Here is a 16,781-nt window from a genome sequence, read left to right on the forward strand (position 1 = left end):
CAACAAAAAGACAGGCAATTCTAGAGCATGATTCATCTGATTTACTAAGCTGACATTTACTTTAGGATAGGACAAATTACACACTAGAAGTGTCTGATTCTGTGCCTTGACTATATTAGGAGTCTAAATAATTTGCTAACTCTGCATGGTCTATGGTAGAAATGCCTAAACCGCCTTCAATATCTGAAGAGCTCATCAGTTATTAACTAAGTACAAAACACCAAGATTGCTTTAGACACTGAAATTCAAGAACCCACTGCAGGCTCTCTATTGAACACTTAAAAGCAAGGAGCAAGGTGATACTTGGACTTCTGATGTATTTCGGGACTACAAATAAAAGTCTCTGTGTTAAATCCTATCCTGTTGAAATCAATGAAAGTTTAATGACTAACTGCATTAAAGACAGCATTTCACCTCTACAATTCATTTCTCCAAGTAACCAGAATGTGTTGTAAGCTTTAAATGCACCTATTTCTCTAGCATCCTATTTTTTCAAATGTTATCCTGAGAGATAGGATTGATATTTAAATATAACCAACAACTGGATAATCATATTCTACTGACTTAAGGCTTCAGCTGCATATGCTATTTGATCTTTTTGGAACAAATGCCTATAGGAGTGCTTTGTGTCACATGAATACTATCCTTATGGAAGAACTAAACTCTCAACATTCAGCAGCCAAACTACTTGTATGGCTTGAACCATGACTTTACACAAAAAGAACACATTAAAAAAGCTTCTGAGCCTTATGCTTTTGCAGAATTTGCGATGCTGAGATTTGAAGCACATACTATTCATTATTGCATCCATCAACCTGACTGTTCTCCAAAAAAAAAAAAAAAAAAAAAAACTGAAGAAGTTTTCTTTGAGGACACTAAAGATGTGCTGCTAATGCAAAGATTTATAGCTATTTGGGGCTATAATATCATTTGACTCCTTGAACAGCATTTTGGTAGCACTATTATGATTGTTCAAACACGTAACTTTTATCCCCATTTTTCCTTATTTCTTGGGCTCTCTGGCTAGATGAAAAGAGTAAACTAATACTACTTTATTTGGAATTTGTGACAGCAAAGTTGCCAAGATTATCTTTTTCAAAAGCCTTTTAATTTAGAGGTTAACTCTTGACATATTCCTGCAGAAATCTGCTTATATAGAAACATAAAATCTTTAATCTAACCTAATCAGAACATTAGTATGGAAAAAAAGTGAACTGAAAAGCAGACAGTTTTCTGCAGTCCACAGTAATTAGTATTGATACATGGACCACAGCTTGAAATTTTCATATCTATAATACGGACTGAAGGAGAAATACCAAAGGAATCCTAGTAAATAATTAGGAATCCTGTTCTTCTATTAAAATAAGTTTCAGTCAGATCCTCACAGAGATTCCATCTGGAAAGAAGAAGTGTATTTAGAAAATGTTTGTATTACTTTGTCTTGATGGTATGAATTAGACTTGGGCTTCAGTAAACATCTGCTACGTTATACAGTATATTAAGGATGGAAGTGAAGATATAATTGAAACTATAGCAGTAGGTGTGGCATTTTAAACAGTATTTCCATATTCTACACATTTCAGTATAACTGTTCACTTTAACTTTCATACAGTGCTATTTCCCCCCCTTCTAAGTTATCCTCATACAGATCTTATGGGAAAACAGAGTGGCTCTTGGTCATACTGCTGATATTACTCCCCGTATCGAGTAACCTGAATGCTTTTTGTCATATCTACAATTTGAACAAAAATTTTTTAGGGTGGGAGATAAATATTTGTGTGCACTAAGCATATTTCCCTACAGGAATATGACAAAAACAAATCTATATTTAAGTAAGTGAACTTACTGTGAACAAAAAATTCTCAAAAAATGTTCAAGTCCTTAGATGAATCATTTAATGATTAAAAAAAAATTCACGCTAATTATAAAGCAAGAACATGCAATGAGTTATTTTAAATGGTATTGAAGACATACTGCAGCCACCATTTCCCCCGATGAAGCTTTGTTCTGCTGCTCACCAAAAACTCTACACTAACCCAAACTTGCTTCTTCTAGTCAGAATCTACTTAGAAGTTCTTGCTATATTCATCAGGTCCAAATTGTCCACGAAGACAGATTTTATTCTCTTCTTCTCAGCCCACTGTCAAGAGTGTCTGTAATGAAGGCAATTATTCTGAAAAGTGTCTGAAGGGTGTTCTCTCCTCTTACTCTGCAAGTTTCTCTTTTCCAAAGAAATTGAAAAATAGTTTTCCTAGTGGCATAAAACTGAGCTAACAAAAACATAATTATTTGAGAGAAAAAGATTAACCATTAATTTCAGCAGAAGAGTTTCATCTGTGTCTTTATTTAAATGTTACAGACAATCCTACAATGTTGTAGTTAACACAGCTTTGTTATTCACCAGCGTAAGGTGAAACTCCTGTCTCTCAGCATTTTAAATTTAAGAAAAATATAGTTGGTTTCCTCTATAAAATCATCAGGGGAAAAGCTCTTCACAGTAATCTGTCTTGAAAACAATCATTCTTGATGGTCTAGAGCCAAAATTTCAAAAATACTTCAGCATCCAACATCTCACGTCTAGGCAACTTTGTAAAAGGCCAGGTTTTTAAACCACAGAAGCCCTAGAAAGTTCCCATTCCTAACAGTGAACTCTGTCACAGTGCTAAGCGTTTCTTATGAAAGTCAAGCCACAACATTCAGGTGCTTTTATGAGAACAGAAGTCCTTTAAAACTCAAGCCCTGAAAGTACATAGCACCCATCTTTGAAAACCTGCACACTTCTTAAATATTGCAAACCAATACCAAATCACTGGGTTCCTGACAGAATGGATGTGAGGATTCACAGCAACAAAGATATTTGAAAATTATTTCACTAATTTCATAATCATATTTAAAGAGGAAAAATGAAAGGCAGGATGAGAGGAAACCTTTCACTATCCATTATTCAATTTCAGATTGTTTCACTACTGGTGTTTTTACTGTAAATAAGGTATACTCAGTGTCTTATAAATGTCTTCTTTCTCCCTTGGTAGTTTCTTTAAAAGCAGTTTTCAAATACAAAATGGCCAGAATGATAAAGGTAAGCTTTATTTTAGTTAGTTTTTATGTTTTGTGAGATGCCCTCAGTGCATCAGAAAGCAATGATGGGAATTAGTATTCCACAGAAACGTGGATCAAAATCCAAAAAAGCACTTAAAATTCTGCTTAGCCAATTTTCTAGATAAAGTTGGTAAGCCTCATTCAAAGCCTGAAGAAATCAACAGAAGATATACTGACATCATGATTTATGTTTGCACTTCCATTCAAACTTGAGCCCAAATTCTCAGATGCATAATTTGGTGAGCTTTGAAGAGCCACACAAAAATTGAGGGCTTGTAAAAAGTATCCAACAGTGGACGGACAAGAAGGAGCTCCTTTCACAACCTCCTCTCCAGTCTGACGAGATGTGTGCAAAGCCGTTTTTGTGGAAAGTCAAGCAAGCTAGCTCAATAACTGTGCTTTTCAGATGCAACTTTGAGTTTCATATGTTCCTTTAAGGCATTTTGGATCGATACGTACATCCTCAAACCTCATTAACTCCTCTAGCAACAGTCCGGAATTACAGAGGGGGCTGAGCGCTGCTTTACAGGCAAACTGGGGTTCATGCCTGACACAGAGCCAGCACCCACTCCTTCCCCTTCGGACAGGAAGCTGTGTGGACCACAGAGCTGGTCCCTTTAGCCGCCTAACTCAGGAAGAATCATTCCAACCTGGCTTTCATGATAAATGTTTCATTTTAAAATGGCTTAAGGGCCAACTCCAGTGAAGCAACCTTTCCAAAGTGTAAGACGCTGATGTTATTAAATAACGATTAAGCAGCCTGAGGTACAATTTTCTTGAAAATTCCAAATTAAAAAGGCAGATCTGACATATTTATGCAGATAATACTACATTTTCTAAGAACACACTCTTTGATTACTTTAGTCAAAAGGCAGGCCATTTCAGGGTGTAAATGAATACTCTTCTGGCTTTTTCTTTTATGCTTCATGAAGTATGAGGCCAGATGCCTGTGTACTACTGCACCTCCTTCCCCCCTCCCCCCAAAGTTCTTATTTTGTTTTTGCTGTTTTTCTCTTAATAGCAGAGAAACAACAATGTGAGTTTGTACAAGGCTGACAATCATTAATCTTGTAATCAAGGAATAAAAACCACAGAATCTAAAGACTTAAAACCAACCCCTCTCACTTGTATTTAAAGAGCTGGACAAAAATGAGAAGAAAAATTGATCATCATTATGCTTTAAAAAGCATCCCAAACCAGTCCATACAAACAATTCACCAATTGTCAAAATGTCACATTCACAGAATATGAATAATAATGCTGTCATATTGATACAATTACCTAAAACTAACATTTACCTACAGTTACCGACTAATGAATTATTATGAAATACAATAAGGTTTTTATAGATATTAATCATATGATATAAATAATTGGAGATACATGAGTAGAAAGGGAGTTGAAAAGTCTAAGCCACCACTTAAACAATGTATTTACCTACAGGAGTCTTAACCAATTTATAACTGGAGTCACTATTATAGTCTCAACCACAGATTAAATTTCCATAAAGCCTAGCTGAAATAAAGCGAGACCTGTGCTCTAGCTAAGTTATTGGTCATACACCAAAGAATGTCACAGTTGTTTTCTGAATAGGTACAGATCAAATTAAATATTAAGGAATCAAGGAGGTCTTTATGATCCAAATTTTCAGAGAGGCTAACTTTTTTCATGTGAACAAACAATAATACAACAATTTTATGACCACTAACTTACACATATACTGATGGTAGATACCACATTAGAGAAAAACATATGCAAATGTGTCATACAGGGGAGTTATATATGTACACCACACAAATATTCAGCTCAGTTCCCAATACAGACTACTCCATGAAGAAAAGGATAGCATGGTATGCACAGACACATTAGGAAAGGCCTTAACAATTTTGTGTGGCTTAAACACATTCAACAGAAATTGATGTGCTTTGAATTTCTAATTGCTTAGATCTATGAATGATTTTTTTTATTCTGTAGCAGCTGTTCTCCATCATTAGCTACATACATTATTTGCAGCTAGATAAAGCAACACACATTATTTATTGATATAATTATCTTATTGCCATGCATTTCAGGATTACAATGTCTAGCTGGAAAAGGCAGGGAGGGTTAGAGAATGGAGTTATAACATTAGACAGCAAGGCTCAAAACTAACAGGCAATCATCATAACTGTGTATTATGCAATTCTAAGATCAAATTACAAGAGATAAAAGTCATAATAGCAAGAAATTTGGTGTGACATAACTCAGGAATGACCAGGTCCTACAAGACAATGTATTTGCCTTTCTTTTTGAGCCATGCAAGTTGAAGGGTCATGAACACAGAAGGTATAAAAACAGACAAATTAGACTCAGTGGCAACATGAAACATTTGGGATCAGGTGAATAAAAGACAGAATCACATACCCATTTTTCCACATCAACTAGCTGTAGAAAGAAAAAGCAAGAAATCAGTAAATCTCCTCTTTTAATACAGCATTTCAGAGTGTATTTTGAAGTTAATGTTTTACATTTTAGGAAATCTATCTTACAGGAATGAGAAGAAGCCATTCTCCTGGCATCTCCTCTTTAAAAAGCCAATACCTCACTTTTTCTCATTTTATGACAAGCACTTCAAATTCTGGAAGCCCAAAAACATCCATCTAAATATCAACATAAATAAACAACAAATGAAGACTAATACTGAATTAATTCCATATTCTGTACTATCCTGTCAAGAAGTACAGCACACAGTTGCACAGAAAACATTACTCTCTCCTGAGTAAAGCTGTTATAAGTGAATGTTTTTCACTTGAGAAGGTTTAGTGGCTGCTGTTCAAAGCTTGTCATTTTACTGAATGCTAAAAGTATGAAGTCTAAAATTAGGAGGTAGCTGCCAAACCCAGACCCTACTACCTGCAGCACGAGAGAATACCTTGCATAAGAACAGAGGAGAACAGAACTCCAAAATGTAATTCCCTTTCCTTGGGGGGATGATAAAGAATCAGTCTGAAAGCTTAAGGTTTGTATTAGCAACATTGTTTCAAGGTTCATTAGGGAAACAGTTTAAATTACTCTCTCTAAAAAGTCTTTGGACAATCCTATGCTCTCAGGAAGGATAAAAAGCATCTACTAGAACACATTTCATTTATTAAAAAAGTTAGTATGGCACTAGCTAATAAAAAGTTATTTGGCACCAATGCTACTCCATCTGACACAGATTTGTCTTTAAGCTTAGCACTGAAAACACTGCTGCTTATCAAGCCTTCTGTGTTTTTTCTGCAGGTACAGTGATGTTGTATTAGCAGATGCCAAATAAAAGCTTAGTAGGAATTTCAGAAGAGAGCTTAGTGCAAGCCATGAGCAATTTTCAAAAACAGTAGTGTTTGGATTCCAGCTTACTGTGAAATTCTCACAATAAAAGGCCACATTCAAATCCTTAGGTTTCATCTATTAAAATCATTTTATTCAAACTAAATTTTCTCGCTTATTCTTATATATTCATTTCTGTTAAAATAAGTTTTATGTTTTCAATATTGCTATATCTACATTGCTGCTAGTACATAAAGGTTAGAAAACACCATCTGACCTGTCCACTAGTTAACAGTATAAACTTATAAACATTTGTTTAACTTGACGATTCCTACCTGCCTTCAGAGATTTGGACTACATTTGCATTTATCAAAGAAATTCTGTGATTTGCCTCTAGCTTTCTGTATAAACCTTACTGTGAGTTGTCACCAACTGCTGCTAGAGAAATCCTTTCTAAAAAAGCATCTACTGTTTTAAAATAAATGCAATATAAGAACGAAAAGATGTAAAAAGATGGAAATATGTTAGAAAAGCAGGTAATGGTTTGAAGCCAAAGGAAACAATACAACTAAGACGTCTTACAAAAAGAAGTAAAAAATAGCCAAGTTTGAATCATGTGCAAGTCTTTCATTTATTAGCTTGATTTTGATACACCTTTTGTTTTGCTAAAATCGTTTATGTACTAATAACACAGCACAAACAAGTTGACTGTGCTGATGCTAAAAAGAGCTCATTTAATCCATTCGTTATTGCCTTGCTTTGAGAAGTTCTCTTGCTGTTCCAAAATTCAAGTGAATGGGGCAGCCAAAATTGGTTTTGGAAAAAATCCCTTCAGTATACATCATCATATAATCAATTGCTTTGTAATTGCTGAGCTGTCTATCTAGTTCAATTTATCTTAAAGGACAGTAGCTAGTTTCATGAGTCAAGTTAGCCAAGTTTGTATAATTGTACACAGTAAATCTGCGTTTATATAACCATCTTTAAACAGACATGTCAACAGGCTTTTGCGTGAGCCACCGGCACCTCTATTCACTAGTCTGTGGGGACAATCACTTTAGTTGTGCATGTAAAGTTGTCACACCCTGAAGTCACAATGATCATATGGGAAAGATTATGAATACATCTAAAAAGGTCTACTTCCGAAAGCACGATCTTTCATTTAATGTAATGCACGGTGTAATAAATTCCTGTATTTTTGATTACAGCCATTTCCTATAGCCCTTCGGCTACATGCCCCTTCAGTACCCTCCTGTATCCGGTGCGCTCCCTTTTTTCTAGCCACCTGTGGGCTAGAGCAGAGCAGCTTTTCCAGCTACTGAAGTCATGAGAAGACATCTCCTCCCTTCAGGTCTCATTGTCCCAAGTTCTAAAACTTGCCTGTGGAGATAAAACGTGCTTAGCTTTTAGTCTAGGGAACGTATCCTGGCAGACTTGTCACCTTCAGAGCATTTAGTATCCCATGTGGGGAAGAAAAAAAGTCATAAGTATGACTTCGTAAGATATTTACTTGCCTTGAAATCCCTGATAATATAGATATGGTTAATCTAAAAGCAAATAAAAGCACTCGTACGCAAAACCTAATGCAGACAAAATAACTGTAAAGTTCACAAGAACAGACATGAAAAGAAACAGTGGATATGCCTGCCTAACGCTTACAAGCAGATATTCAGATAGCAAGCAAGCGATTCTCACCAATAACTCCATCTCTGGTCTGCCTTAACAAACTAAAATCTATGGGGACCCCTTCTCCCAGTACACATCCTAATTTGGGAAACACTAAGATTCAAAGCGCCTTTTCTCGTTGACATATTAATCATTAACCTATGCAAAAAAAGACGTTTAACATTCCCTTCAACCAAACCACATCTTGCCACCACTGTCTTTGGAGAGGCTAATACCCTTTGGACTTGGACCTGTTCTCACTACAAATGACCCCGCTTAGGCTTTGCTGAGCTGCTGACTTACCATGCGGCACAGATCCTCCAGCTGGTCTAGGAAGGCTGAAATGTCAGGAAAGGCCAGGGGGGACGGAAGGGGGAGGCAACCACTACCTGAACTTCCCTCTCACCAAGGTATCTTACACAATAAGCAACTTTCTCTCAGTCCCTGATTATGTTAACCATGGTCTGAAGAAATGATACAATCATTTCTTTTAAAAAGCACAGCAAATTCCACCTTGTGACAATAAATCCAAATCTTTGTAATTCAATAACTGTCCCTTTTGAATAATCTTCTTTCCTGATCTCTAAGATCATACTGTTTGAAATAAGAAAATGTTTAGATAAGCTTATACTACTTTTTCTCTTTTTCTTTATACCAAAAGACTATTTTTACAATATTTCCTCCAGTAGAGGAAGCAGAATCCATCTTAAAACACATATACCTGAAATGCAGTATGCTACTTAAAAATATTTCTTCCACATGTATCTGGGTAGTCAAAGGACTTTCCCGAAAGACAAGAAAATGACACTGGCTAAAATTATATATTAAAGTTTAGTGGGTTTATTGCCATTTGACAGTTCTGAATACAGGAAATGACTATCCTGCTATGAGAACATCAGAGTTATCAAAAGACTGAAGAATATAATGTCTCTAGGATTTATTTAGTGACTGAGGGCTACTTATACTGCAGCAATCAGTCTTTTTATAGAAAGCTACCAACTACAAAATAAAAGATTTCACTGCCTACTGTTACCCAGTAGTCATCAACATAACTACTTTAATGGGTAGAAAATATGCCACCTCATAAGCTAGAGAGCAGTGCTTTACAGATATTACAATGGTATGGGGCCCATATGTATGTATGCCTAAGGAGTACAGGGAGTGCTATAAGGAGCAAAACAAGGATAAAAGATTGTACGCCGAGATTCAAGGAAAAGATCAAAAATAGCATTTAGAATTACAGCATAATTTCTCTTTTTGAACCAGATGAGAACACTATACTATAGAGTCTTAATACTTTCCTTAAAATTTCATATAACTGCACAAAGAAACCCTCCATGAAGAACTCATGGCTATGATTTAAACATTCACTGTAATATTAAACCAGAAACTTCAGAGAGCAATCTGCATTTGCTGACTTCTCTTCAGAGGTATGCAAGAGCTACAGTCTTTTGAGCCAAGAGTTCATTTCAGATGCATTTAATCCGAGATGGAAGACTGGTATTCCAACAAATTTTTCTGTGAGCTCTAGATATCCAATGCCACATTAACCAGACCCAAGAGCCAGTTAAAACAGTAGGACTGTAGTTCTGTTATCCCTCTTTTGTATTGTCTCAAGGAGCCATAAGCAAGACAGAGAGATATAAAGAGGAGACAAAACAGGGATGTTGCCACCATCATGAGAGGTCATTCACAAACTCACTTGCTAAATCTTGACATGAAGTAAGCTCACAGAGGACTGCACTGACTGTCCACTAATACAGCAACATTAATTACCAGTGCACAAAGCTGACAAGTAAGCAACTTAAAGCTGTGAAAACACCCTACCATTCTTAATTCTGGCTTGTATGGTCTGTTTTCTTTCAACCCGCTTGAACAGCATACAGAAAACTAGGGAACTTTGCTCCACACAGAATAGGAGAATCTTTCTCAGCTGGGTATGGCTAATCACACACACTACAATTATTCATGAAAACCGCAACAGATACACTGTCACAATCCACAGATGAGATCGTAACCTGAAATCTCAATGAAGCAACACATTCCAGCTGGTGCATGTTGCATTCTCCTCTATGCTTATACTCATTTTCTGAACTGAAACAGGGAAATCTTATTAGGAAAAAAAAAAAACCCTCATTTTTTTTTTTGCATTCCTCAGCTAAGGAAACTGAGAATATACAACAAAACCTCTGTCTAAAACTAATTAATGAGATAAACAAGATGACAATAACTAGAATTGAACTGTAGAACAACAAAGCATACATGTCTGCAAGACAAAAATTCCCCCGTAGATACTAAAAACTGAAAAATAAATGAACTTCCCTTTCCCACAAAGTCCGTTTTTATTGCATCCCTGATCCTGAAAAGAGCACTTAGTGCACATTACAGATTCAGTGGTCATGATAAGGCTACAAAAAGGCCTGCCATCTACCTCAAAAATAGGAAACTTGTCGGGGGATGATAAAAACGTTTGCCTTCGTGGCATACTTTCTCATACAAATGTTCCAAATAGGGCACACTCAAAAGAAGGCCCTATGTTCCAGGCTAGAAATACTAACTTGTTACAGTTCTGTGGTTTGGAATAGATGATGATGATTTTATTCCTGTTCTTTCCTTTCCCTGAGGTTTTTGACATCCAGAATGCAAAAACACTGTTCCTGCACTTCTTGAATTGTTCCAGTACTTTTACTCGATCAAAGCAAAGTTGATCAGAGCCAAGTCTTGTTCTTTTTGCACCTTACTTGAAATGGCCTGATGCTATATAAGATATAAATATCTGATGCTAAATAAAGTGCACTGAGGAGATAATGACAGTATTTTTTTTATCTGCAAAAGTTTTGCACTTTTTTTTCCTAAAAAGAGTCATGATTTTAAGTAGATTAAACTACTAAATTAAGTCATCTTTTCATAAGGCTTTCCTGATAACTGGTTTGTCCACATGCATGATACAAAGCCCTACACTGCATGAAATGCTTTGATCTCCACTTATTTCTCTCCTTTCTTTTCAGTAAGAAGCATTGGGGATACGCATAGTCAAAGTTGAGAGGGACAAACTTGGCAGTAAGGACACATGTGCATTGGTTACTGAACCTAACAGCTCTGTCGCTCGTCATGACACACCACTGTCTGACGAAGCTCTATCCAAAGGATATCTGAAGAAATCATTACTGCAATGCTTTGTTACTTCAGTGAGTTACGCCTGGCACCTGCAGGCAACTCTTAAGCTAATGAAAACACTCGCAACTATAGAAATACAACTCTATAGTAAGGACATGTTGTTCCAAAGCTTGATGAAAAAATAATTCTTGCCTTATTGCACCTATAGCTTGTCAAAAGAGGAAACACTCTGATCAGTCCTAAGAAATAAGAAGAGCCAATACCTCTGGTTCATTTATGGTCTATTAAGATGTGTGGGTTCTGCTAGGAAACATCAAAACATTTCCAGCCCATAGTATTTACAATAAGTGCTCTCAGCTTTTCAATAACTAGACTACTGCACAGTAAATCCGAGAGCTTAAATTGTCAGAAGCCTATTTAACTCCCAGTCATAAGATTTTTTTAAGGAAGCACCTTGATAAATTTGGCTTATTCATTAACACAGAACACTTATTAAAAGAAATAAGAACGCTTACCGTTTTCCATTTTCATGAGGGATGAAATTACTTCCCCCCCCTCCATGCTGAGAAAATGAAAAGCTGCCAGTTTCCTGTATTACCTTGCTGCTTACTGATACCAAGTAATTAATGAAGCCAGAGCTCCACAGGTGGAGATGAGTGGATGATATGAACACTCAACACCCCACCAGCTACAGTTCCATTCCCGTCCCAGTTTGCCTCCATCCCTTCCCTGCAGCACAGGAAACCTGTTTAGCTCTGGGCAGGAAACACGCAAGTTTTCCTCCCCTCTGAAACACAAGCAGTACTACACACACAAAACACTGAAGGAGCCTGCAACGGCTCCTTCAGGCAAGGCCTTTTGTATCCGGGAAGGAAGGCTGTATTTTTTCCCCTTGAGCAAAGGCTATCCCTTGCATAAAATCAGACAATAGTTTGCTGCTCAGTGGCACAGAAAACAGGTTTTATTAAAACAAGGCACCAGGAGAAGTGATTAATTGGCCATGACTGGATGATTAGATGGGAGTTAATAAGCTCATGATGCAATTTAGCTGGAAGTCTGCCTTAACGGATGGGTATCCACAGAACACAGCTGCCTGAAAAATGAAGTTGTCAAGTATTGGAGTGGAGGGTGTGAAATTAAAATTCTTCATGTTAAAGAAACAGTTTAGTTTAAAATACATGCATAATGTGTGCAATCTAATGTTTACATTCTGTTAATGAGGTCTGGCATGGATTTATGAATGCACAAATCTGAAAAACTCTTAGCGTTAATACCAATATTCTACCACATTATAACTAAGGCTTTTTACTAAAAGTTAGTGGACATATTAGTTTTATGACTACTTTCTCATTTTTTTCCAGGAATGAGTTCAGTCTTTATTTCTGTGCTTTTCTACATATGATGCTATTCAGGTCTGATAAAAAGGAGAGACTGTGACATCTAAAGCAAAACAAGGACATTCTGGAACTAATGCTACTAATAGAAAAAAAGCAAACTCAGGCTTTAAGTGTCAGTAACTAGCCAGTATATTGATCATTCAGTTCTGCTCAAAAGTTTAGCTCTTCTGTCAGTAACAGTGATCAGACAACAATGTATGAAAATGATCAGTCTCACAGCTGTAGATAAGTATGGATCAGAGCAAAAATAACAGCATAAATGAAGGAAACAAAACAAAGGCTATCAAACGAAGTTACAAAACAAAATTAAAGGAAAATAGAAAAAAGTGAATCCAATGCAAAAGAAATAGATATGTATCTTGCACTGCTGTGCCCTCTAATTTGTGTCATTTAGGTGTCAGATTTATATTAGAAAGATAATAATCAGTATATACTAAAAACCTGCTGAACTATGCATAGAGGCAACAGAAGCTGGGTATACCAAACTGCAGGACAAATTGAACTTTTAGCTAAGCACTTACACACTGACAGACTTATATAGAAAGTGAATGTTGTATATCACTCCTTCTAATCATCACCCTCCTGGCCTCATTTTCAGGAAGCTCCTTCCAAGTAAAAATCCACTCAGAATTAAGGAGGAAAAGGGCTGAAAGTCCCCTTCATTAAATCCAGTTAAATCTATAAGAAGGAAATCATTATGAACCAAAAATTCATAACTGCTTTAAATACACTAAGAAGAAGCATGAGAGAAGGAATTTAGGAAATGTTTCCTACTGCACAATACTCAAAACACTGGCTGTATTTGCAGCCTCAAACTGCTCAGGAGGCTTGAATTCCACGTTACATGTGAAGCTTCTGAACACTTTCCTAACTACAAAATATTTCGAAGTGGAATGTCACAGAAGACATTCTGAACAAGAAAATCAATGCTAGGGAAGAAAAAAAAAATCAGAAATGCTTTCCTAAGCATTTTAGCACATAACAGAGAATTTTTCTGTTTCACTGATAAAATGAATCAAGCAGAAATGATGACCTTTTTACCATGAATAGCACCAAGACAGTTTATTACATTAATCCCTTGCTTGAGCTACTAAATATCCCAAAGGGATCCATGTGATAAGCTGTTATTTTGTCTGCTGTTTTCAGGATTTTTCTGGCTTGGTATAAATCACCTATGAAAATGATTGGGATTTTGCTGGAAAAAAAATGGTACAGTCGCTAGGATTTCAAGGAGAGATTAGAGGAGAAAGTCTATCACATGTACTCTTTCTACTCTCAATCCGCACCACCATATTCATGAGTTTAGAGTAGGCAAGTTGAGTAGGTGCAGAGATCTGAGCTACAGAAAAAAAGGCTGAAAAGTGTGCACTGCTGAAATGCAGCAAGTCTCTATGTTAATAGCTGTTTCCACACAAAGGTCTCAGTTCTCTAATAATGTGCTATTTTCTATTTTACAGCTTCTTCCAATATTTCTCAGGGATTCACAAAAAACACTGGAGTCTCATACTCTCTACAGTAGTAGCATATAAGATGCTTCCTATAGACTATTTTCTCAGTGGAGAAACACTGTGGAAAGCCTGTGTAATATCAAATCTGGATACGAAAAATGAAGCAATACAGCACCAAGTCAAATGAGTGGATTAGTTGAACATATTTCATGCAATGAATGCTCCCCAAATATTCAAAGAAAGGTGTTAGCACCTTGCAGTATGCAATTACAATATAATCAATTTATAGGTCTTATACTCTAATGCTCTGAAACAACAGAACTATTTTTTCCATCAGCACTAAATTCTGCAAGCTTGGTACATTACATATTCCTCCCAAACTAACAAAAACATTGAGAACTTTTTCTTCGAACATACAAAATTTGACTGAGACCACAGAATGTTCAGCATGTTTGAAGATCAGAATAAATTATTTGAAGAAGATAAAATATTCAACTATATAACACTTCAAAAAGATTTAGTGAATCACTAAAGTAATGCAGGGACAAGGATACTTCTGATCTGAACTGAATGATTCTCAATCCAAAAATATTCTACCAACTTGTTTAAATTCTTGATATCTGTATAAAAAGTCGTAAAATGATTTTTACACTTTTCAATTATGCAAAACACTGCATTTACAAATATAGAAGGAAAAAAATGTCCATTCATTGTGGATTAATTCAATTTGCCTCAAATTTGCACTGGAAAACTTGAGTAGAATTTTAAACACCATTCTTAGAACAATTAAAAGAGATTAAAGTCTCTTATCCAATGTAATTTATACAGTTCTAGGACTTAGAAAACACGACCTGCTAAACAAATCAAGAGTTGTCAGCTCCAATTTCAAACTGGACATAGAAAAGACTCTTTACTTTACACTGTGGGTTCACTACAGAAAGGCAATGGTGGTCTTTCCCCTAGCTAGAGGCTAATGCTGGCTGCTTCACGTGTTCCTCTGAAGAGCAGCTGTAAACTCACTCACATGTCCTATCTTTCAAATGAAGGCCTTCTATTTCACTAAGTAATGCATCTAAAAAATAATGACATTTGTCAAGAAGAGAGAATAAGAAACCTCTCCTGAAATTCCCTGGAACAGCCACAGGATTTGTCAGTCGTTGGCATTATTACAATTTGCACAAATGCACTTGTTCTTTTGAAGAAGTCAACTGTTTCTAAGCTAGCAAACAAACACCACCTGAAAAATGGAATTTAACTAAGAGAGAACAAATGCCCTGTTAATTAAAATACTCTTCTCCTAAATGACCTACACATACTTCAAGTTAGGCTAATTTACCCCATTAAATAATAACATTGTAAAAAATTCTGTGAAAAAACAGGATTTCCAGATTTCTTCCTCTTTCCACTCTGTATGTACAGTTATCTTCTGTGACTCATCCAAGTATTTTTTTTTCTTGAAAAAAGTTTTTATTTAAATGTTGTGTATATTTATCAACAGACTGTCCGCTACCAGCGGCTGCTGGAGGAGTGAAGCTGTGCATGCCGTCGCAATTCCAGACACACCCCACACCGTCAGGAATATCTGAACAAACAGGCATTAACTAAAAAAATCACATCAAAGGCAACAGTATAGGACTCCATAACCAAAATGAATTAGGTCTAAAGCGTAGGGAGCCGCCGTTCACATTTAGTCAGCGTACAAAGAACCATTTCAAAGGAGATTCAAGAAAGAGAACTGAAGCGTGTTAGCGCACTGCAACTCCTCAAGAGCGGCAGCTAACAGCTTTTCTTCCTCCCCTCTGCTGCCTTCTGCCTCGCAGGCCGGCAGATGGCCCAGACCTCTCTGGCTCCTGATGCACCAGGCTCCAGCACAGTCAGAGACCACCGGCTCTTTTTGCCCCGATTCCTCTATAGTCTGTCCTTTTTCATTTATTTCACTTGGTGCACCAAAAATCATTTTTTCTCTTTCTCTTTACAAATTCTCCTCCTGTTCACAGGTGTTGTGCTGCTGAGGGTATTAGGTTTTCCTTGACTGAGGCCCTCAGGACCCTCCATTCATTTAGAAGACAAGCACAGGCCAAAGCAAATGCACTTGCATTTGAATCACCCGTTTTCTAAAAGGTGCTGCTCCACTGGCCGCGTGTGGGAAGCAGCTGCCACAGGACTACGCAGTAAAATGGCAGAAATCTCTCAAATGGCCGTGCATCAGCAAATTACCAACAGTGGAAATACGCTTACACAGAAAATCAGGATGGCCCAAGGGCCATCTTCTTCCAGCATCTCCTTCCATACCGTACTTGCCTGCTCCCCCTTTCCTGCGACGCTGTGGAGCGCCTCTCCCTGCCCACACCGCTGCTTTCGTTCAAGCGCTCTGTGAAGGAGCTTGCACCCTACCAACCCCGACAACAATGAAAAACTAAAACACAGGCTGCCCAGATTTTTCTGCTTTCAGAGGCGCTTTGGTTTGGAGTCTTTGTGGGACAACCAAGCTCAGCTAACTTACTTGACCTGAGCGTTGTTATCTCCATTCATAAAGTAGATCTAATACCATCCTGTATCGGAGGACAATGGCATAGCTAAATTTGTTAATATTTCTAAGCTAGTCTGATAACCTTAAAAGCAGATGCTAGAAAAGCTGTCATGTAAAACAGAAAAAATTGCATTATCAGAAAACATTTACACACTAATGTAGATGTTTTTCTAGAACTGCATGGAAATATCATGAAGCAAAAGAAATTTGAGAATTCAGCACCCAACTTCATTTCAA

The 16,781-nt window shown here is 36.9% G+C and overlaps 1 protein-coding gene across 1 annotated transcript in view; it reads right to left on the minus strand.

Annotated features, from left to right (window-relative positions):
• Positions 1-16,781, minus strand: part of RYR2 (ryanodine receptor 2) — a 352,195-nt gene that overhangs the window by 301,500 nt on the left and 33,914 nt on the right. Inside the window, exon 4 of the mRNA XM_067294572.1 lies at positions 5,503-5,523. Coding sequence (XP_067150673.1) covers positions 5,503-5,523 — 21 coding nt within the window. The remainder of the gene's footprint in view (positions 1-5,502; positions 5,524-16,781) is intronic.

This window comes from Apteryx mantelli, chromosome 3 (genome assembly GCF_036417845.1).
Source record: "Apteryx mantelli isolate bAptMan1 chromosome 3, bAptMan1.hap1, whole genome shotgun sequence".
Classification (NCBI taxonomy): domain Eukaryota; kingdom Metazoa; phylum Chordata; class Aves; order Apterygiformes; family Apterygidae; genus Apteryx; species Apteryx mantelli.